This window comes from Manihot esculenta, chromosome 10, assembly GCF_001659605.2.
Source record: "Manihot esculenta cultivar AM560-2 chromosome 10, M.esculenta_v8, whole genome shotgun sequence".
NCBI lineage: Eukaryota > Viridiplantae > Streptophyta > Magnoliopsida > Malpighiales > Euphorbiaceae > Manihot > Manihot esculenta.
This window is the reverse complement of record NC_035170.2, coordinates 17,147,190-17,170,528: the sequence shown is the minus strand read 5'-3', so window position 1 is coordinate 17,170,528 and position 23,339 is coordinate 17,147,190. Positions and strand designations below refer to the sequence as shown.

Below are 23,339 nucleotides of genomic sequence, written 5' to 3'. Positions count from 1 at the left end.
GCAAGGCTTCACATTCAAATTCCAGAAACAAATGTTAACAATATCAAAGCTCAGATTATTGGAATGATGTCTAATTCCATCATGGCATAACCATAACCAAAAGAATCCCCTCACACAGGATAACTCACGCACTTCTTAGTGAATACTCTGTAGAACAGGCTTATCCCAAGCAAATATAATAATAAACAACCTAAATCAGCATGCCTGTATCATCATGACAAACCAACAAGATGTACTAGCATTAAATATTGTATCTCCATTACCGAGCACAAGCAAATTCCATAAGAACCGATAATTTTCTCAGAAGGGAAATAGAAGCCATATGTGAGCATATGAAAAATGTCGCCAGCAGAAGACAAGTAGAGACACATGAGAAACTGTATAAAGAACTTAGAAAGAACATGCAAGAAAAAGAGGCCTACAAGAAAGGTAGGGAGGTTATTGCCCCTTGTATGTTCATCAAACAAAATATGCCATCAAACTCAAATATGGAAACTAGAAGGTAGCAAATAGCATGTCAGCATGTCTTCTGAACTTGGGCAAATATAATTCTATAACACAACTTTCTTGCAATCTCAAAAATGCGTCAAGAATCACCTCCAAAAATCTGCATGGCATACATATTATCAAGGAGTTCAAATAGATGCAATCCGGGCCTAGCTCATAATGTGTGAGAAGAAATCCTAAAGTATGAGCATCAAGATTACGGCACTCTCTTATATATCCAAAATAAATAGCAAGGTGCCCCATACAGTATGTAGAAGTTAATGTCTCATTGAGATGCATGTATGTACAAAGCAGGAAAGAGATGCAGTTAGCATAGGATACAGTATGTTAGAGAAAAATAGAAGGAAGGTTATCACTATCTTAGAGGCCAAAAAAGATAGATCTAATCAAACTGATAACTCCATTTGCAAACTGGATCATCCTCCACGCATATGAGCACCCAGTTCACCAAACTGATCATCAGCTTCCACTGTATCTTCTGACAAGCGAACAGCATCCAGCTTTTGTTTTAGGACTTCTATGGCATTGAGCACCAACTGAGAAGCTTTAATTGCACCAGTTGATTCAACTGTGAATATAAAACTGTCTTCCTTTGCACTGATATCAACAAGCCCGAGCTTCCCCATAGCTTCTGCTTTCTTAATCACTTCATCGTCATATGTGTATGCTTCCGGATCAACCACAACAACCTAGAAAATAATTGCTCAAACGTAAGCACATCCGTTCAAAGGACAGATAGTAGCAGCCTAACTGGGAAAAACAAAAGCAGCAATGTCATAAATATAAGATCTGAAAATAATATGTCCTAGATATCTAGCCTACATTGTTCTAAAATCATTCACAATAGTGCTGAGCATAGTTTACAAAGATGCACCATGTACACCAATCCACCAATGCCACAACATAACAATTCATTCAATTGTCATCCAAGAAATGAAATCAAATAAGTTCATGGGATCAATCATATACAATTGATAAAAGAAAGTACTGACATTATTGTGGAGAATGGATAGCAATTCAACTACTTGCTAGTCTGATTTTATTCAATCTGGTGCAAGTTGGCTGTTACATATTCTAGAAGAAATAAGAAATAATTGGAGGAAGGAGTCTGTTAGAATCTGTTGGGAGGATAGTATAGGGATTCTAGACACTTTCTGTTAAATGACAGCTGGAGGTATTTGGGTATATAGGATTAAGTTGTAAAGCTATTTTGGCATGGAATTACTAAATAACAACTTTCCCTCTCAATTCTCTCTCACAATTCTGATCTGATCTCTCATCCCCATTCACTTTCTTCTTCTTCTCATCCTATTCTATTCTATCATTCTAATCTAGCTTACCAATCTTCTTAACAATTTGGTATCAGGGCACTGGTTCCGAAGACTGCTGCATTGATTAAAATCAAGTCTATGATTATACAATCTTTAAGATTAAGCAACTAGCCCATCTATCAATATTTACTTTCTATATTAATATATTTACTTCCTATAATCTATAACACCTTCCAAATAGCCAAATTCCACAAAAAGTTCATGATCAAGTATAATTTAGCCACATTTTTACTATTATTATTACTGTAAAATCATGTATTTTCCTAGCTTAATTTGTGTTTTTATGATACTTTTTGTAGAATAGGTAAAAAATGAAAACTTGGTGAAAAATAGCTCAAAAATACTGAAGAATTGATTTGGCCAAATCAGCCTCAAAGAATGACCAAAGAAGCTGCAGGAAGAAGAGGCCAAAATTCAAGCCTTGATATGCCCAAGTAAATTTGCTCAGATCGCTGACCAAATCATCTGAAGAACAGTGGCAGCTGAAACCCGAAAGTGTCTGGAAGGAACGATTGGGGCAAGTGATTTGCCCAAATCGACCGTCTCCAGCAGAAAGTGCTGAAATGCGGGAAATTGCAGAAATTCAAAATTCTAAGAGTTTAAGAGTTCTATTCAACCTCAAACACGCCAAAACTCATCCAAGACACTTCCAAACCATGCAAAAAGAGGTCCTTCACCCAAGGAGATCTATTTATGATAAAATACAAGCAAATAAGAAATAAAAGACCAAGTCAAATTAGGATTTCAACTCCAAGAAGGATTAATCTAGGGTTTTCAATTATTAAAAGGGTAGCAATCAGCAGCAATAGCAACACCTCTCTCTCCCTTTCTTCTTCCTTTTCTCTTTTATGTATTCTTGTCCACCAAGAGTGGCTAAAAACCTTTTCCTCTAGTTGAAGTAGGAGAAGTTTCAGTTTTGTTATGAATTGGGAGATCTGAAGCTCCATTATTAAACTTCTATCTTTTCAATATTTATGCAACTTGTTCTTCATGTTATTATTGCCTTGCTATTAGAATTAATAAAGCCCCATTGCTTTTAATTGCATAAGCAATATATTGTTAGTTTGAATGATTTAGGTCTGTAGTTGCTTAAATTATTTGAACATAAGTAACAATTAGTTGCATGATATAAGTTAATCACGCGGTTGGCAAGGTTAGAATTAGGTTTCTCTATTTCTTAAAGCAGTTAACAATTAAAAAGTTAATAACCCAAGGACGTTCCTTGGCAACTTGTTAACTAGTGTTTGATTAGCGAACGTTTCCTAATCAAACTAAACCTAAGGAGGAATTTGGTTGTGAGGAGCGTCTTCCACAACCTAAACTAATTTATTGAAATAAATAGAAGAATCAAAGTATCAATGATCAATTCCAAACTGAAATGGATCCTATGTTCCAACTAGAGTCTCTTTATTATTGATTTACTCATCTTTTAATCATTGCTTTTTTTTGCTACTTTAGTTTTAATCTTAGTTTACCATCATCAAAAACCACCCCCCCCCCCTCTTTTCCTTTTATTGTTGATTTGCCCAAGTCATTGTTAGGAAAGTCCTTAGTGTCAAAGCCCTGTGGATTCGACCCTATTGCCACTATCTATCTGCAGTTCTCAATTGTTGATTATCAATAGGTTTATTTTTGACGGATTCGACAACCGCTATTAGTTCCTTATCAGCACCAAAAAAACCAATACTTAGATCTGTTTCTACAAGCTTTAAACCAAACAATACAATCCCTACCGCCAGTAATCCTTTTAAGACTGCACCCTTGCAGTTGCAACAAAATTTTCCTCATGCTTCCAAACCACCAAACACTGAGTTCACTACCCTTCCAAGCAAAACCAACAACCTACAAAAGCTCTCACCAACCACCAGTCAAACTTCTGAAACCAAAATTCTCCCAATAAACCTTACTAACCTTACTAACCTTGCTACAAATGTGGAGAGACGTATTTTCCAAACCATGTGTGCAAGGCAAAGTCTATGATGGCTTTGCAGATGGAAGAAAGGGGACATAGAGCAAGGTCAGGGTGTAGAGGAAGGAGAGGAGGAATGGCATGATGTGTTGGAGGGAGGGGCTGTTGGGAGAGAACAGAAGTAAATTTCATTGATCGTTCCTAAACTAAGGTCAGGGTGTAGAGGAACTAGAATTCTCCCAATAAACCTTACTAACCCTATCACCAATTTTGTAACTGAAACAGTCCGGCCTAAATAACTTTTGGACCCACTTTCTACTTGGTCCAAAATGGTTAACCAAGTTATTTAGTAGTTTCGTGCTAGCTATTATATACAATTCGAAATTGTCATATTCCGCCGATGTGGGACGTCTCCTGCATCCAAGTAAGCAGCTGACCGTTACACTCGGTTCAGCTAAATTTGTGACGTTCTCGTCGCAACTGAATCGAATACAATTGCTAAACCAAGACCGGACCCTTGGGTATTGTAGTTCGCTAATATCTCGGGTGGCTCCACCTCGTCTCACACGGGTAACTCTTTCCTCACAGGCCCACTAGCTCCGCACAATTTGTCTGACCCAGGGTGGCTCTAATACCAATTGAAACAGCTCGGTCCAAATTGGCCCAAATAACTTTTAGACCCACTTTCCACTTAGCCCAAGATTGTTAACTCAAGTTATTTAATAGTTTCGTGCTAGCTATTATATACAATTCGAAATTGTCATATTCTGCCATTGTGGGACGTCTCCCGCATCCAAGCAAGTAGCTGACCGTTACAGTAACCATCTCCACTAAGCTTACTCTACCTTTACACACCACCTCCATCCTTACCCCACAAATGCAATGGTATAGTCTCATCTCTACCACTTTACTTTGACCAAGCCTTGTCTCTTACACTTTTCTTAGGGACATCCTCATAGCCGTCAACTTCCATTGCCATAGCTTTCACCTACTGTTCCACGTGCAAAATTTTCATCTACAACCATCTCATCATGCAGGTAGCTAGGTGTACCTCTAACCCACATCTTTATTGCCAAATTCATCGAGCCAACAGTTCCTCCACCATTTTGGTTTCAATTCAATATGCACAATGTATCCAGTTCATTACTCACCATGTGATTCCTACTATTACTGAGTAGATTTGAAAAGTGCAATTGTCGTTCGAATTGGCGGGCATCATTCTTGGCATCATCGAGAGAAAGCTAGACATAAGCAAGCACAAGGTAGTTGGGCTCATTCTCGAAGGTGTGAGTGTCAAAAATCATCATCGGTATGGAGTAATCCTTTCTAGGAGGCTTCTCACACTTGGGTAACCACTCGGTGGCAAGAGTGGGTCATTCAAGAGCATGAGCAATGGCCAAATTGTAAAGGAAATGAGTGTTGTTTTACCGTATTTTTTTTATTTTCCATTTGAGCCTTTTATCATTTTTGTATTTGCTTGTAGAGGGCGATTGTAGAATGTGAGCTTGGTTGTTTAACTTCTGCAAGGTTGGTTAATAGTAGAGAAAAAAGAGACTAAGAGAGTATGTAAGAAAAGGGGAAAGAACATAGCAGACTAAGGGTATTTAAGTAATTTTATCATATTCAAATGGGTAAACCGGCTATTACAGGTCATAATGAGTTTTATGTTAACTACATTAAAGTTTAAGAAGTTTTATATTACAAATCAAAGTTTACAGGCGGCATAGTTACAACCTCTAAATAAAAGGACAACCAGTGAAATTTACCTAGGAGAACATAAGGAGGCTAATTTATCTGTGCACGCCTTAGAGGGGGCCAAGAATCAAACACTATCAAGGTGTTGGGACAACATAGAAATAGGAAATTATTGATTCTAATGGACAGTAGTAGCACCCATAGCTTCTTGGATAAAAAAGTGGGCAAGGAAATGAAGATTCCAATAATTTATGCTCCTATAATAGGAGTGAAGTACTAAGCACCAGCATGTCTCGTGGATTTAGTTGGAAAATCTAGAACCACTCATTCACTTTTGATGTGAGACCGTTGCCGTTGGGAAGTTTTGCTATGATTTTAGGGGATAAATTTCATTCATCATCCCTAAACTTAGGGAGTTGTAACAGTATCGTCTCTAGAGTTTAATTTGTAATATAAAACTCCATGAACTTTGCTTTAATCAACATAAAAGTCCATTTAACCTATAATAACAAGTTAGTTGGTTGTACTATGAGAAAATGACCAAAATACCATCAACCTTCAATTCAATCATCTTCCCTCCTCTAGTTTCTCGCTGCCTCTATTCATCTCTCACTTTATTGCCTCTATTAATCTCTCCGTTGACCAATGTAAGGATCCTACATAGGGGGATTCAATTGCTATTTGGGCAAATTTTTAAGATTCTAATTCTCATTATTTTTTGTTTGATCCTTCATTTCTTTAGAAGAAAGAAGCCCTTAGAATCTGAAAATGATGAGAAAAATTGAAAGCAAAATTTTGGTTGATTGTGTGGATCCTACCAGGCTCGTCTTGGAAGCAATTTATGAGGTTTTTAATTCCTTTGGATAAGAGAGGAGAAAGAATTGAGAACGGAAATGATTTTGGATGGGCTTGTATACTAATTCTAGAATTGAGAACAGAAATGATTTTGGATGGGCTTGTATACTAATTCTAGAAACTTTATCCCAATGATGACAGGCAAATACCCAATCAACGAAACGAGGTGGCAGTAACGAAGTTTTGAGAGCATTTCAGGGATTGCCATACTGTCCACCGTCAAATTCACCCTTGTAGACTTAGCCAAAACAGCCAACTACAAGGAGCAGAGCGTTGATCTCAATAGAGCCAGGGAGGGCAATGAATGAGATAAAGGATGGTGGGTAGTATCGCGCCTAAGAGAGATGAAGAAAGGGAAAAGAAAATGTAGTTGGGGGCATTTAAGTCATTTTTATTAATTATTTTTCATACATAATATCTCGTATAAGAAAAATACCAATAAACTAGTTGGTAAAGTCCATGGAGTTTTATGTTACAAATTAAAATTTAAGGACAATACTGTTACAACCCTTTTAAGTTTAGGGATAATGAATGAAATTTAAGCTGATTTTAGGAGTTGATTGGATGAAGGTGCATAATCCAATCTTGTTTGATTTTGAACACTCCACAGTAAGTGTTCAATGGTAAGAGAAGGCTGTTATGCTGCAAGGAGTGGGGGAGGGAGACATGGTAATTGAAGGACTGAGTTTTGTTTCAAGGGAACAACTGGGCAGTAAAAAAGGAGAGGATTTTGAATTCCCTATGTTCTGCATTAAGGCCACCGAGGTGTTGGGAGGAGAAGAACACAAGGAGACTTTAAATGCTAAGATAGTCAAACTGGAAGCTTTTCAGCAGGAATTACAGAAGTCGTTACTCAAGTACAGCAGTTTGTTTGAAGAACCTAAAGTTTTGCCTCTCTTTAGGTCTCACAACCATTCCATTCCCCTTTTACCTAATGCTCAGCCTGTTAATACAAGACCATATGGTACCCCCACTTTCAAAAGGAGGAGATTGAGAAATTGGTTGATGAGATGCTACAAAATAACATAATATAGCCTAGCACAAGCCTTTATGCATCCCGTGTGTTGTTAGTAAAGAAGAAAGATGGCACACAGAGATTTTGCATTGATTATAGAATACTGAATGATGTGACAATAAAAAATAAATTCTCTATCCCAATTATTCATGACTTGTTAGATGAACTTCATAGGGTAATAATATTTTCCAAAATTGACTTGAAAACAGGGTACACCGTCAAATCCCCACAACATGTCCACAAAACAGCCTTTGGAACACACCATGGCCATCATGAATTCACAGTCATGTCCTTTGGTTTGACAAATACACCATCTACTTTCCAAGCTTTGATGAATCATATATTTTAGCCATTTTTGAGGAAATTTGTTTGGTGTTCTTTTTTTATGATATTCTAGTATACAACTCCTCTTGGAAGGAACATTTACAACAGTTGGAACAAGTTTTTAAAGTATTACAGCAACAAAAGCTACTAGCTAAGCTCAGTAAGTGTTCATTTGGCAATCTGAAATTGATTATTTGGGTCACATAATCTCCAAGCAAAGTGTTCCTATTGATCCTTCTAAGTTGCAAGTGCAAGCAATGCTCACTTGACCACAGCCTAAATTAGTGAAGGAATTAAGTAGTTTTCTTGGGTTGATTGGTTACTACAGAAAATTTATTAGAAATTATGGCATTATCAGTAGGCCCCTCAATGATATTTTTAAAAAAGATGGTTTCCAATGGTCTGAATCTTCCCTGCAAGCCTTTTACCAGCTGAGGGAGGCTATGCGTCAAGCTCCAGTGTTGGCCATGCCAGACTTCTCCAAGCCCTTTGTAGTGGAAACTGATGCAAGTGGAATAGGAATGGAAGCTGTGTTGCAACAGAAGAATCATCCCATTGCTTTTATCTCTCAAGCCTTTGTTCCTAGAGTCAAGGCACTCTCAATCCATGTAAGGAAACTATTGCCATGGACTTCATTGAGCAACTTTCTAAGTGTACAGGGAATGGCACTATCCTGGTTGTAATTTGCAGATACACAAAATATGCTCACTTTTTACCCCTTCAACAACCATTTTTTGCTTCTAGTGTGACTTAAGTTTTTATGGATTCTGTTAAATTTGGGCCAAGCCTAACTCACCCCAAAAGCTAGCTCAAGGGGGAGGAGTGCATATGGCCCATATAAGGGGCACATTACCCCTTTCCACAACCGATGTGGAATTCAACACACCCCCTCACGCCCAGAATTTTACTAGTGCATGACATATTCACAGGAGGCCCAACATCGGATGGGGAGGCTTTGATACCATGTTAAATTTGAGCCAGGCCTAACTCACCCTAAAAGCTAGCTCAAGAGGAAGGAGTGCCTATGGCCCATATAAGGGGCATATTACCCCTTTCCACAACCGACGTGGGATTCAACAGATTCCATTTGCAAGCTACATGAGATTCTGCTGTAATAATTTCAGAGGGACAAGATTTTCACCGGCCTCTTTTGGAAGGAATTATTCAGGAAAATGAGTACTTCTCTGTCATACAGCTCTGCATACCATCCATAAACAGATGGGCAATCTGAGAGGCTTAACCAATGTTTGGAAGGGTACTTGAGGTATCTTTCTTTCCAGAAGCCTCAATACTAGTTGAAATGGTTACCTATGGCATAATGGTGGTATAATACTAGAGGAAGCTATCTGGAAAGATCAACACTTCATTTTTAAGCAATTTCCTGAATTTAGATCTTCTTGGAGACAAGAAGAATCTCTTAGGAAGGTTATTGTTACATATTCTAGAAGAAATAAGAATAATTGGAGGAAGGAGCCTGTTAGAATCTGTTGGGAGGATAGTACAGGGATTCTAGAGTCTGTTAGAATTTGTTGGGAGGATAGTATAGGGATTCTAGACACATTCTCTTAAATGACAGCTGGAGATATTCGGGTATACAGGATTGAGTTGTAAAGCTGTTTGGCATGGAATTACTAAATAACAACTTTCCCTCTCAATTCTCTCTCTGTCTTTCTCTCTCTCTCAATTCTGATCTGATCTCTCATCCCATTCACTTTCTTCTTCTTCTTCTCATCCTATTCTATTCTATCATTCTAATCTAGCTTTACCAGTCTTCTTAACAATGGCCCTCCACGTGCTCGAGATAATTTCCTCGCTTGGTTTGCAGCAGGCTATATGAATTCAACTCTGTAAATCTAATGTTATTGCAGCTCTGTCAGGAAGCTACATGCTCAAAATTCAAGCCTAACCCGAAATCAAACATTCCTAAAGATCTGATGGTGCAAAATGTTCCAAACACAAGTTAAACATCCACTGAGAGGTATTCACACTATCCTAATGTAATATAGGATAAGCAAGTTTGTGACAATCACCTCTAAAAAACCAAATGAACACCTCTCTTGGCAAGTCATTGGTACCAACATATGAACTAATAATAAAATAGCATCATATCACATCATGTATGAAAATATAGACTCTACTGATGTAGGAAAACCCAATAAGGAGATGATACTTTCCAAGTTGGGTCATCAAAATTGCTAAACAGAAATGATGTGGTCATCAGTCCCATCAAGGTTTCAACAAGAACATTAAAAAGGTGTAAAAGTACCCTCCAAGCATACGCATACTCAAGTAAACAACTGCTTCCCAGCTTGTTCCTTTTTATCTCAGCACGAACAGTGAAAATTACCTCGTGATTAAGGTGAAAATTATCCTCTAAATAAGCTCCTCAAAAAAAAATTAAAAAAAAATTGTCTCCAAGCCTAAATACATTATAACACTACAAATTCAAGCCCAGAATGCAACATTTACAGAAAATAGACTAAATGAAACGGACACAAAATGGACATAACCAACCTGTTGGGTAACGGGATCGATGTCAAACACTTTGGTAGGACTACTTTCGACCCAACTTTGTTTTTCCTCAAGTGTCAAAGTTTCCATTAAATCCTCATTGATATGAATATCCGGCTCATACATGAAAGTTACAGTTGCCGCAGGAGACCATTTTGCGTGATCCTTTCCAATCCCTTTTCTGGCGATGGCTCTCAGCCTCAGTTCTTGCCCGCGGCGAAGCTTCACAATGATGATTCCCCTACACACAAAGAACCAAACAAAAAAATTCTAGAACATGCAAAGAAAAAAGGAAAAAAAATTCAGAAATTACTTCTGATCGGGTGAATCATAGCCTGCAGGATCGGAGAAATCGACAGGAACTACAGTGTGATCAGAGCTGTATAAGTCCTTGCTCGTGACGTCTAAGGTTTGGTCGGTGATACATTTAGCACGCAGGTGAAACTCGACTGAGCAATACTCGCACTGGCCGTCCCCGTCGCATGCGTCACAGTCACGGGAGAAGCGCATGCTCATGGCACGTTCGCTGGTGAGAGGAATGAGGCCAAGGCGGTGAGCTATGAACTCGTCGTTGAGGACAGAGGAGTTAACTTCGATTTCGACAAGGTCGATGGCAATGGTGGGAACCTCAGCAATCATGACGCGGCGAAGAGCGTTGGCTATGGAGGCGTCGGTGTCTCGGAGCTCGAATTTGGCATAGTCATCTTTGAGCTCTCGGATTTTCACCCTGGGGAAGCGCTGGTATGATACTCCTTCCATTTCTGTGTGAAGGTGAAGGGAACGTCAGGGGTTTGCGACTCTAAAACCCCGAAGGTGGGGTTTAGGGAGGCAGAGAAACGTAGTCGTTTCGCTTTCTGATATAATTATATTTCACATATCAAATTAATAATTATTTCAGTCATTGAGAATCTAAGCAAATAAATAAATAAAATAAGATTATACTGATTTAAATACTAACCATCGAATATTTGTACAAAAAATATTTGTACTTCAAAAAATATTAAAATATTTTTTATGAATAATATTTTTATAAAATAAATAATTATTTTCTATTATTTAATTATAATTTTAAAAAATATTAATAAATTTATATATATAAAAATATTAATAATATTTTTAAAATTTAAAAAAAAACTTTTAAAAAAAATTAAATAATTCATTTTTTTATTTAGAAAATATTTTATAATCACTAATTTTTCTAAAAGTTCTAAACGTTAAAAAAATAAAGGCTAATATTTTATATTATGAATTAAGTATTTAATAGTTTTTATCAATGAAGGCTCGAGAATTCTTTTCCGTTTTCATTATAGGAGTGAATAATATTAAAACAGTAAATAGAGAGGCGGAGGATTTGAGACTCCACTTTTTATACCTTACAAATGATAATGAAAAATATATTTTTTTTCTTTTTAATACATAGGGGAGAAAATTTTAAAAAAAAAATAGAAAACACTAACTTGACAAGAATATCACTCCAACCCATTTTATTTTTTTTCATATCAACATAAAAAATCAAAAATCTCTCTAAATAGAAAATACAGAAAATAACCCTCAACATCTATAAAAATAATAAAATTTATAAAATAATAGGTCACACAATTTATAGGGCAATAAAATACTTTAAAATCTAATCAATAATGTCTGAAATTGCAAAAGCAACCCACTCAACCAATAATTCAAAACCATTTCTTGAGTTAATAAATCTAATAATACTAATCCAAAATTCACATTCACTTCTACTCGGTAAAATCTACCAATAATTCAAAACCATTTCTTGAGTTAATAAATCTAATAATACTAATCCAAAATTCACATTCACTTCTACTCAGTAAAATCTATGCTCCCATATGCAGGGTAAACCTCTTCAACTCAATTACAATTGTTTATCGATGAAATATTTAATTGTCCTTACTTAAAAAATATATATTTATATATAAAATAAATGATATATTATGATTTTATTCTCTTGATATTTTTATCGAGTGAAATAAAAGAGTGAATATTTAAAAATAGACATCTAAATAAATTAAATATACGTTTGATCACAAAACCGAAGACCGAACTTTCCAACACAAAATCGAAGAACAAACTTTTCAACCTAAAATTTTAAAAATACTTTTATCATGTAATATTTTTTCTTTGCATTCATGCTACAAAAAGATGGAAAATTCTATTTGAATATAAGAGAAAACTTTAATAACATTAATGTAAATTATATTAGTTATTTTAAAAAGTTTATTTGTTTATTTTGAATCTTAAAAGTTAATTAAAATTTGTTAAATTTCAATAAACTGAAATTCATTAAATAATTTTCTAAAAATTCATTTGAATTTTTTTCATAATCTTATAAAATGAATCATATTAAATAAAAGGTTTATGATATTATTGCTCTTCTAAAACTCCTTTTTAGAAAAAGAAAATTTAAATTAATTATATTACATAAAACGTAGCTTAAATTTTGGCTTGTTTAACTAAACATATTGATTGTAAATGATTTTTATAAGAAAATATAATTCCAAATAAATTGATAAACATAAAGCAAGTTTGATGGCAAAAAAATTTTACTCAAAAATAAAATATTGCTTATTACGATACTTTTGCATCCGCAGCTTGGATCCAATCTAAAGGCCAAATTTAAGATAATTCTCAAGTACCAGGTTGCTAATAAGCTCACACACCATAACAACACATTCAAATAGCATCTCTCCTTGTGATAATTTATAGTCCCATTTTACACCGTCTTATTCTGCTCTTCACTCCTAGGGGCATCATTGTGCCTGCAAGAAATTAACCAGCGTCACTCAACAACAGCAATCACAGCAGAAGTTAAAACAGAAATTGAAAAAAAAAAAAAAATTATTTGGCTTGAATCCTGGATTTGCATCCTGTAAAATTAATGTGGCTCCAACAAAAATATGCAACTTAAAGATATTTACAGAAAAAAAAAAAAAAAAACACTCACAGTGAAAAATAATTATTTGATGAGAATACATCTTATTGGAGATCCCTCAGCACCAAGCAACCTTAGAGGTAAGCAATGGATAGAATATATTCCAGGTTGAACGTTATCAAGTTTTAAGGCTTCCACAAGAATGATTTCCTGAAGCATACAAGCATTGTCAGTGTTGAATGTAGCCTTTGTCTATGCATATTTTACTTCTCACTGAATACAAATACTTGTATTGGAATTTCAATAGAAATTTCATTCGGCTGACAGTGTCAGTCACTTTTGAGTAGAAAAAGTTAAACCACGTGACCATAGCTCCATCTCAATCTCAACTACGAAAAATCCCACCTTAGTTCTCTTCTATACAAATAAGCTAAATTGGTTGCACTCATTTTAAGTTTATAATTGGTCCAGCAGAAGAATCCTACTCAGCGAAACTGAAAGTTGAAGCATCATTTGATTATGCTGTTTATTGAACTCATAAAAAGAGAACAGGCAATGATTAAAAGACTATAAAATACTCAAAGATACAGATCCTCTAATCACTGGACAAGAATTCTTACCCTGCTCTCTAGAAAGACAAGGTGAGATGGAATCAAATCAGTCCAGGCAGCAACAGATAAGTAATCAATTCCTACAATTGACAACAGATAAAAAATTGTTAATGCCAAATTAAGTTTGCAATACACTCACATATAAACTGAAAATGAGAATACCATAAATGTAAATACCATATACACTAAAAAACCCTACTACTAGAGATGGGACAGAACTATTACGACTTTGATGTATTTAGAAAGAAATTCAGGTTACAATATGGTTTGGCAATCTATAGGTCTAAAAATTCTGTTGAGAAAATGAACTGAACATAGGACCAAGCCAGCCACCACTAATAATGCACCAATGGGTACTACAACAGAGCACCCTTGGCTTCTTGGCACGAAGAACAGTCTATTCAATTTTTTTTACGTCTTTGAAGATGTAGATCATATGTCAGCAGTGGACAGCCAGGAAATCAAAAGCAGTAGTCATGTCTTTCAGCTTCCAGCTCTTCATAATTTTTTCTCCAATAAACACTTAATGACTAAATGAGTGCACAAATTATGCTTCTCTAGTAAACAAAAATAATAACTTTACGCACCAATTTTGATCAAATGCAAATGAAAAGCACAGTTGATATTGCTTGTATACATTAACTTGCCAAACAAAATACTGCATGTGCTTTCAACCGCCAGGCATGGTTGAAAGCTATAACATCCACAGGTTAGAGCAGATATCTACTCTTGGCTTGGAGCTGGGGTGCAAAAGAGAAAAATAGGAAGACGTACCCTGCCAGGGGAAGGAACATTCTAATGATATGGCTTTTTTGTGTAGCCATAACCAATTGAGACTAAATGGTATTTCTTAGAAACGCCACAAGGGCATGTGCAGTGAAAAAAGAAGATGGATTATTAATAAACAATTTATCTTGCAATTTCTGTCAAAAGCTTCCATCAGGACATGGGATCAGGTAGACCATCCATGTCTAAAGAGTTTAAGATGCTAATGAATCAAGGTCATCCCTTACAATGACAAAAGATCTTGCAAAGTTGTCTACTTCACCATTGCCTAAATGCAATAACCATGTCAACTTCAAGTGGTTAACAAGCCAGGTCATCAGCTACACAGCAGTGGTGCTTATGTGAATTATTGTTCTCATCATGTTGTCACTCTAAATCACAATCTTTTCACCTTGCTTAGATGTTAAACTGAAGAAAACGTGAAATGCATAGAAAATAGACCAATAAATATTAAAAACCATAAAACATGAAGTCCCATATATTACACTCTATGATGTTGTATGAGTTTTAAGCCTCAATGGGAGTGAAAAGACATTAATGATTGATTCTGTTACAGATCTCCACTCTCTATCAACGAACTTCTATAATCACACAGCTTTCATAACGTTGTTAACCCAATAATTGGTTAACTATTGAAGTGTTAGTAAATGCTCAATTATACAAATACATATAAAATGTGGAGTAAATTATTCAACCTGCTCCATTGGTTGGAATCAAGTCACACAAATATATTGCTTTTTGTACCAAAATATTATTCATCCCAATCTGTTGTATTCAAGACAGCTTAGAGCCTTTTATTTTTTTGGTTTGTGATTGTTATAGATCAAGACAAAGAATCAGCAGAAGGTAATGGCCGAGGCAAGTCAAAGTATATTACAGAAGAAGAAAAGAAGAGATACCAACCAATCACCAGCAGGAGGATCAGCTAAAAATAACAACAAAGGAAGAGGAATTTGTTGGTTAAAGAGGATTAACTTCAGTTTGTTAGATAATACAAAAGATAGAAATATTGTTTGTTAGGGAAACAAAATGCAATATAAATGAAAAAGGGAATTAGGAATATTGGGGGGGAGGGGGGGGGGTTATAACTTGTATCCTGAAATTCTGCATTGAGGCCTCGGGAGCAGAGTGTTGCTCCTGCCGAATTGGTTAGTTTCTTTATTATGTTCCTTATACATTTTATTTTGTTTGTTCTTGCTGATGCCTTTAGCTAATTGGTTAGCATTTGCTTTCACTCAAGAAGTTAATAGAAGAATTTCTCTGTTCTTTTCATTTGGATTTTGTACAAATTCCTAAACAATACAATGATCAATATAATTCATCAAAAAACATAATTTCGAATGGTTGCATATTGTTGAGATTATTTCTGTAAATAGCCTAGATTTGTACTAATAACTGTGTGATATGATTGGGATATAATTAGACTATAATTAGGAAATTAATTTATTTTCTTATCTAGTATGTACTCTTGTAAGTAGTATACATACCCCAATTGGATTGAGGGGAATAATCAAGTATTTTCTCTCAAATCTTCTGCTCTTTTTTTCTTTTTTCATCAAAGATTTCATGGTATCATACCCAGCCCATTCTCCACGCCGGCTTCCGATCTGCTTTCCGGTGAAGCACTGTCTCCAGATCCGGCCCCATGCGCCTCCCCAAGCAGCCTGTCTCCAGCCACACGCAGCCCATTCTCCACGCCGGCTTCCAATCTGCTTTCTGGTGAAGCACCGTCTCCAGATCCAGCCCCACGTGCCACCTCAAGCAGCCTGTCTCCGGCCACACGCAGCCCATTCTCCATGCTGGCGATTCTTCCTCCAACATCGCCCGGTGCCGGCGACTCCAGCCCAGCAGGTCCGATCGCTTGTTCAGCCCGCCTTCACACGCCCTCCAGCCACGCACGAACGCGTGCACCATCCTCCGGCGACCGTTTCACGCCAGCGACTCTTCCTCTAGCATCGCCTTGCACCAGCGACTCTAGCCCAGTAGGTCCGATCGCTTGCCCAGCCCATCTAATGTCGGATTTACTGTTCACAGGCGTAGATCCTTCTTTTTTGGCAGATTCAGATTCAGTCTCCATGGCCCAATCAAATATTGCCCATTCTGGTAATTCTTTTACTTATCTAACCAAGTCTTTACCCATTGGTTCATGGATCCTCGACTCTGGTGCTTCTGATCATATCTCTAGTAATTCCTCTCTTTTCTCTACTCTTGTTTCACCTTCTTAGCTAATGGTTCACAAACTCAAGTTAAAGGGATCGGTAACGTATATCTCCTTCCTTCTATCCCCTTGACTAATGTTTTATTTACCCCTGAAAGTAAAGATCTTTAGTCAATTTGCTAACAAAGATTAGGTTGTATGGACAGGAGTACTGGAAAGATGATTGAAGCAGAATATGAGTCACAAGGATTGTACTATTTTTCTACTTCTAACTCTCCAATTGCTTTTGTGTCTTCCACCTCCGCTGAACTCATTCATAGTCGTTGGGGACATCCAAGTCTGAACAAGTTACAAAAATTGATTTCTAGCCTCTTTTCCTTGCCTTCTTTAGAATGTGAGTCTTGTCAACTCGGGAAGCAAACTCGAGCTTCTTTTCCCAAGCGAATCAATAATAGGGCCAGTTCTATATTTGACATTGTTCATTCGAATATTTGGGGTCCAAGTCGGGTTAGTACAACTCTGGGATTTCAATATTTTGTTACCTTTATTGATAACTATTCTCGTTGCACTTGGCTTTTTCTAATGAAGAATCATTCTGATTTGTTCCCCATTTTTCGAAAGTTTTATACTGAAATCCATAATCAATTCGCATTAAGATACTGCGAAATGATAATACATGAGAATATTTGTCTTCCTCATTCACTCATTTCTTGTCTACTCAGGATATTACTCACCAAACTTCTTGCTCTTATACCCCACAATAAAATGAAGTTGCCGAGCGGAAAAATCAGCATTTAATTGAAACAGCTCACACTTTACTCCTACATCACAATGTTCCGTTGCGTTTTTGGGGGGAAGCTGTCCTCACCGCCTGTTACTTGATTAACCGAATGCCTTCCTCTGTTTTGCAGCATCAAAGTCCTCATTCTGTCCTATTTCCTAACCAAAATTCCACCCAGTTGTCTCTGCATATTTTCGGATGTATATGCTTTGTTCATGATCATACTCCTGGCAAAGACAAACTCCAACCCAAATCAGTTAAATGTGTCTTTCTCGGCTATTCACGGCTTCAAAAAGGTTACAAATTCTATGATCGTACTACTAATAAATATTTTGTGTCTGTAGATGTCATCTTTTTTGAAACCTCTCCTTACTTTTCTTCTAGTCCAACACACAAAACTTTTGTCCATAGCGCTTTGCCTGTACCTCCGACTCCTATTTCTTCTTTGCCGCAAGTGTGTACATCTCCCACTCCTATGCCACCTCTTCAGGTCTATACACGTCGGTCTCACCCATATGCTAATAACAATGACATTTCTCTCCCTAATGCAGGTACTCCTAATGACTCACCTCCTGTTCTGTCATCACCTACTTCGGTCATGCCTTCAACAATAGTAGCTACTCCTCCTCTTGCTCTTCGTAAAGGTATTCGCTCTTCTCGAAATTCTCATCCCATTTATAATTTTGTGAGTTACCATTATTTGTCTCCTTCCTATTATACTTTTGTCTCTGCTGTGTCTGCTGTCTCCATACCCAAGACAATTAGAGAAGCATTGGATCATCCTGATTAGTGTAATGCCATGGTTGAGGAAATGACTGCTCCGCATAACAATGGAACTTGGGAACTAGTATCCTTACCACCTGGTAACTCTACTGTTAGTTGTCGATAAGTTTACACAGTTAAGGTGGGACCTGAAGGCAAAATTGATCGCCTTAAAGCTCGCCTTGTAGCTAAAGGTTACACACAGATTTTTGGACTTGATTACAGTGATACTTTCTCTCCTGTAGCCAAAATAGCTTCTATTCGCCTCCTTATCTCATTGGCTGCAATTAATCACTGGACCCTGCATCAACTGGACATTAAAAATGTCTTTCTTCATGGAGAGCTCGCTGAAGAAGTTTATATGGAGCAACCTCCAGGGTTTGTTGCTCAGGGGGAGTCAGGCTTAGTATATCGTCTTCGACGCTCTTTGTATGGGCTAAAACAGTCTCCAAGAGCATGGTTTGGACGATTTAGCACTGTAGATCAACAGTTTAGAATGTCTCGAAGTAATTCTAATCATTACGTATTTTTTCGTTATACTGGTGATAGATGCATCTACTTGGTGATCTATGTTGATGATATTGTCATTATAGGAAATGATCATGATGGAATCTCTCAGCTTAAACAACATTTGTTTAGTCATTTCCAAACTAAAGATCTGGGGAAACTGAAATATTTCTTGGGAATTGAAGTGGCACAGTCTAAAATAGGTATTGCAATTTCTCAACGGAAATATGCTTTGGATATATTGGAAGAAATAGGCATGTTAGACTGTAGACCTGTGGACACTCCCATGAATCCAAATGTTAAGCTTGTTCCTGAACAGGGGGAGCCACTTAAATATCCTGCTAGATACAAAAGATTAGTCGGCAAGCTCAATTATCTCACTATCACACGATCAGATATTTCCTTTGCTGTAATTATGGTTAGTCAATTTCTTCAAACTCCATACAGTAGTCACTGGGATGCAGTCATTCGCATTCTTAGATATATCAAAAGAGCTTCAGGACAAAGTCTACTCTATGAGGACAAGGGTCACTCATAAATTGTTGGCTATTCTAATGCAGATTGAGCAGGTTCCCCTTCAGATAGACAATCTACTTCAGGATATTGTATTATGATTGGAGGGAATCTCGTATCCTAGAAAAGTAAAAAACAGAGTGTGGTTGCAAAATCAAGTGCAGAAGCAGAATATCGAGCTATGGCTTTAGCAACATGCAAACTCATCTGGTTGAAGCAACTCCTTCAGGAATTGAAATATAGAGATACTGACCAAATGAAGTTGATATGTGATAATCAAGCTGCCCTCCATATTGCATCAAATCCAATTTTTCATGAGAGGACAAAGCATATAGAGGTGGATTGCCACTTTATTAGGCAAAAGATTGAGTCTGGATGCATTTCTACTAGCTTTGTCAACTCAAATTATCAACTAGCTGATATTTTCACAAAATCACTTCGAGGACCACGAATCGAGTATATTTGTAACAAGCTTGGAGCATATGATATGTACGCTCCAGCTTGAGGGGGAGTGTTGAGATTATTTCTGTAAATAGCCTAGATTTGTATTGATAATTGTGTGATATGATTGGGATATAATTAGGCTATAATTAGAGAATTAAATTATTTTTTTACCTAGTATGTACTCTTGTAAGTAGTATATATACCCCAATTGGCTTGAGGGGAATAATCAAGTATTTTCTCTCAAATCTTCTGCTCTCTTTTTCTTCTTTTCATCAAAGATTTCACATATGATAACTTCGTACAAAAAACCACTTTAGGTTCTACAATCTATCATGAGTATTTTCATAATGATGATGCCAGAATCCAAAAGTTAGTACATTGTTTCAAAGGAAATGATCAAACAAGTTTACAAAATATTCAGCTAGGAAAGAATTAATGCCTTTGTCATACAAGTATTTTAGGCATCTATGCAGTGCAGGAAAAAAAAAGGCTGAAATATATTCATACATAGATAAAAATTGTTGAAGGTTAATATAGCTTACCAACCAACTTGATGTCAGTGTTCTCTACTAACCATTGTGCTCCATCCTTTGTGAATCCCACATAGCTTGTATCAAACTGATTTTTAAACATAAGCTTCCTGAGATTAAATTAAATTTTGTTCAGACAGGGTTCATGTTGACAAGTTGCATCCATTCTTTGAATTGAAAAAAAAAAATCAATAGAAAGACAAAAAAAAAAAAAAGCAGTCTACAAGTGGATAATTAAAAATTGTGATATCATCATAAAATTTTCCTCAAGAGTAAGTTTATTGTGGAAAACCAGAACATCACCCTCGGCTGTTGCCACTTACAAAACCTGGTCAGCCTCATCCTCATTCAGAACTTTATGATAATTCCAAAAACTTAATGTTCAGTCTTACATATTTCAATAAATTGTTAACTTATTACGTTCCCATATAATGGTAGGACTAATTGCAGTAAATTTGCACAAGTCATTAATGAACTCAACAAGTCAACGTGTGGAAGATTTTTTACCTGTCAGTGTTTAGTGTTCTGAAAAGCACACGGCGTACTCCCCTGGGAATGTTTAAGGACTTCATAACTTCCGCTGTATGACACAGACTGTATTATTGAATTTCCAAGAAGATGAAGTGGAAAACAAAAATAGTGACACTGACAAAGCGAATTAACCCAACAAGAGTACACTGACAAAGCACATGAACCCGACAAGAGAACAAAAGAAAAGGGCAGAAAAAGGAAAAACAGCAACAACAACAAAGGATGATTACTAAGAAAAACTAATGGCAATTATTCATATTTATGTCATAATAAGTGAGCTAACCAGCAACAAATCTAAGCTGAGGCAGAGACTTGCAAGGAAATAAATACTAAAACATATCACACATCTGCTAGTCGTATTCTTGGTAGTTCCAGCGTCTATAATTACTAATAACAAACACGTCAACCGAGGCAATCTTTCTACTAGCACAAAAATCAGCACTCACACTGAGCTGCAACGACAAGCCAACTGGGTTACCCTTCACTGGTAACAATAAAGTGATTTTTTTTGTCTAGAGAAAAAAAAAAAAAAAAAAAGAAAAAAGAAAAGAACGTACCAGTTATGTTGGAATTCCTTGGAACATCAACTAACAGCCCAGGACCTGTTGAAATAAACAAAAATAAATAAAACCCAGCATATAATTGCAGTAAAATGGAACAAAGCAAAGAACTGATGTGGTACTAATAAACTGAGTACTTTCATCGAACAAATAGCATTCATAAATGAGTAAAACCACAAATCCCGATTAACAATTGCTATTATTATTAATACCATTAAGCACTTCAAGGTCAAGAGTATCAACATCGAATCCTGCATCGAAATATTGATCGTAAACGTGTCCAGGAGCGTCGACATGGGTACCAGTGTGGGTGGGAAGCTTCATCTGGGAATTGTTAGCGAGAGAGCCGTTTTTCATGCTCGATGGGAGCCAAAGGAACTGCCCCAGCCCGTTCTCCGATCCCCATGACGGCATGTCGGTCGTGTACCGGTGAGTGATGTCAATGATTCTTCCGTCGCCATAGACTTCGCGACGAACTGGTTTCAGGTCATCGAAAAGGGAAGCGAAGACACAGGTATCCGATGTGCCAGGGATTATGGGGTAGGCTCCCATCGAGGCGGTGGAGGACAAGGGTGAGAGAAGCAATAGGAGCAGCAGAAAGGTCATGGTTGTGGTTTCTGCCATTGTTGAATTGAGGAGTGAACTCAATGACTCCTGAGAAAACGACACAGACGGGAGAAGGCGAGTACTGATAATAAATAGCGTAATTGATCAGAAGTTGTCGATGATATTTATTTTCAAGTAGATTGATTATTGTGTCACGTAATTATAATTTTTAATTTTTATTTACCACTGATACAGATTAATTAAAGCTCAAATCAATTGAACTAATTTTATTTGCAGAAGTATTGGACTCATCTTAAAGCTGTGAACTCCGAAATTTTTTTTTTTTTAAAAAAAAAAACTCAATAGAATATTTATAGAGTATAAATACATTTTTTTTGAATTATTTTAATATTTTATTTTATTTTCTACTCGTAATATATTTATTTGTTATAATTTAGAGTAACTATTAACAAAATGATGTATTTTTATTTTAATAAAATTATAATACAAAATATCTAAATAAATATATTAGCATGGTTTGACCCCGAAAGATAGATGCCTACATTGAATGTACAAGATACAGAGATCCGAAGAAAAGGGTTTTTAGGTTTTTAGTGATAAAAATATATATATATATCAAATTTTAGGATTCAACCAACATCCCCTACGTCCGAACAAAGTAATAGGCAGCCTGCAAAAGCCTGCCACGTGGCCGGCTTTTGTTAATATTATATATATATATATATTAATTTTTTAAAATTTTAAATTAATAAATTACAATGTATTATTATAATATAGTTAAATATTTTTATAATAAATATAATAAAATATATTTATATATACTAAATTAAATATATTTTTTATTCAAATTAAATTTCATATAAAATATATTTAATATTATATTATAAAATATAAATTTATTATATTTAATTTTTTAAAATACTCTTAATGTTATATTATAAAAAAATAAAAGAATATGTTACTAATACTGTATAATTTCGGTGACATAAATTAATTTCAGTTAAAAAAATATCTTTTCACTATAACTTATTACAAAATAATTTAATATTAATAAATAAAAAAATAAATGATAACGGTTAAAAAATATTATTAGTAAATGACATTCATTTTTTTATTTTTTATTGATATCAACATAAAATTTATAAAATTTAAATCGATAAATTATGTATTCATAGATTTAGTTTGGTAACAAATATATCTGAATAAGAGATCTCAGGTTTTACTTTTCAAACTAATAAATGTATCTGAACAAGAGATTTTAAATTCTACTTCTCTGATTCTCAATTTTTATTTAAAAAATTTTAATATAATTAACAAATTAATTTTTATATTTTTAAAATTGAACGCTTAAATTTTTATATAATTATTTTATTCAAATTAAAAGTCATTTCATCCATAATTCTGTTAATCAACCAGTTGAGAATAAACATTTCAAATACTTAAAATATCTTGATAAACACTTAAATTCTTTTTAATATAGGTAAAAATTTTATATCGTATAAATTACACTTTGATTTTTAAGTTTTAGCATAATTAACGAATTAATTTTTAT

General features: G+C 35.6%; 2 protein-coding genes across 2 annotated transcripts; both read right to left on the bottom strand.

Moving 5' to 3' along the window:
* Positions 1-691: 691 nt before the first annotated feature.
* Positions 692-10,955, bottom strand: LOC110607309 (DNA-directed RNA polymerases II, IV and V subunit 3). The gene is made up of 3 exons (XM_021746396.2): positions 10,461-10,955; positions 10,151-10,388; positions 692-1,196 (listed from the first exon to the last, which is right to left on the bottom strand). The coding sequence occupies exons 1-3, from the start codon at positions 10,904-10,906 to the stop codon at positions 924-926; spliced, it is 957 nt and encodes a 318-aa protein (XP_021602088.1). The 5' UTR covers positions 10,907-10,955; the 3' UTR covers positions 692-923.
* Positions 10,956-12,690: 1,735 nt separating this feature from the next.
* LOC110607314 (cyclase-like protein 2) lies at positions 12,691-21,948 on the bottom strand. The gene is made up of 7 exons (XM_021746401.2): positions 21,433-21,948; positions 21,218-21,262; positions 20,637-20,709; positions 20,142-20,239; positions 13,658-13,728; positions 13,110-13,247; positions 12,691-12,924 (listed from the first exon to the last, which is right to left on the bottom strand). Exons 1-6 carry the CDS (start codon positions 21,842-21,844, stop codon positions 13,122-13,124), a joined length of 825 nt encoding a protein of 274 aa, XP_021602093.1. The 5' UTR covers positions 21,845-21,948; the 3' UTR covers positions 12,691-12,924; positions 13,110-13,121.
* Positions 21,949-23,339: the final 1,391 nt, after the last annotated feature.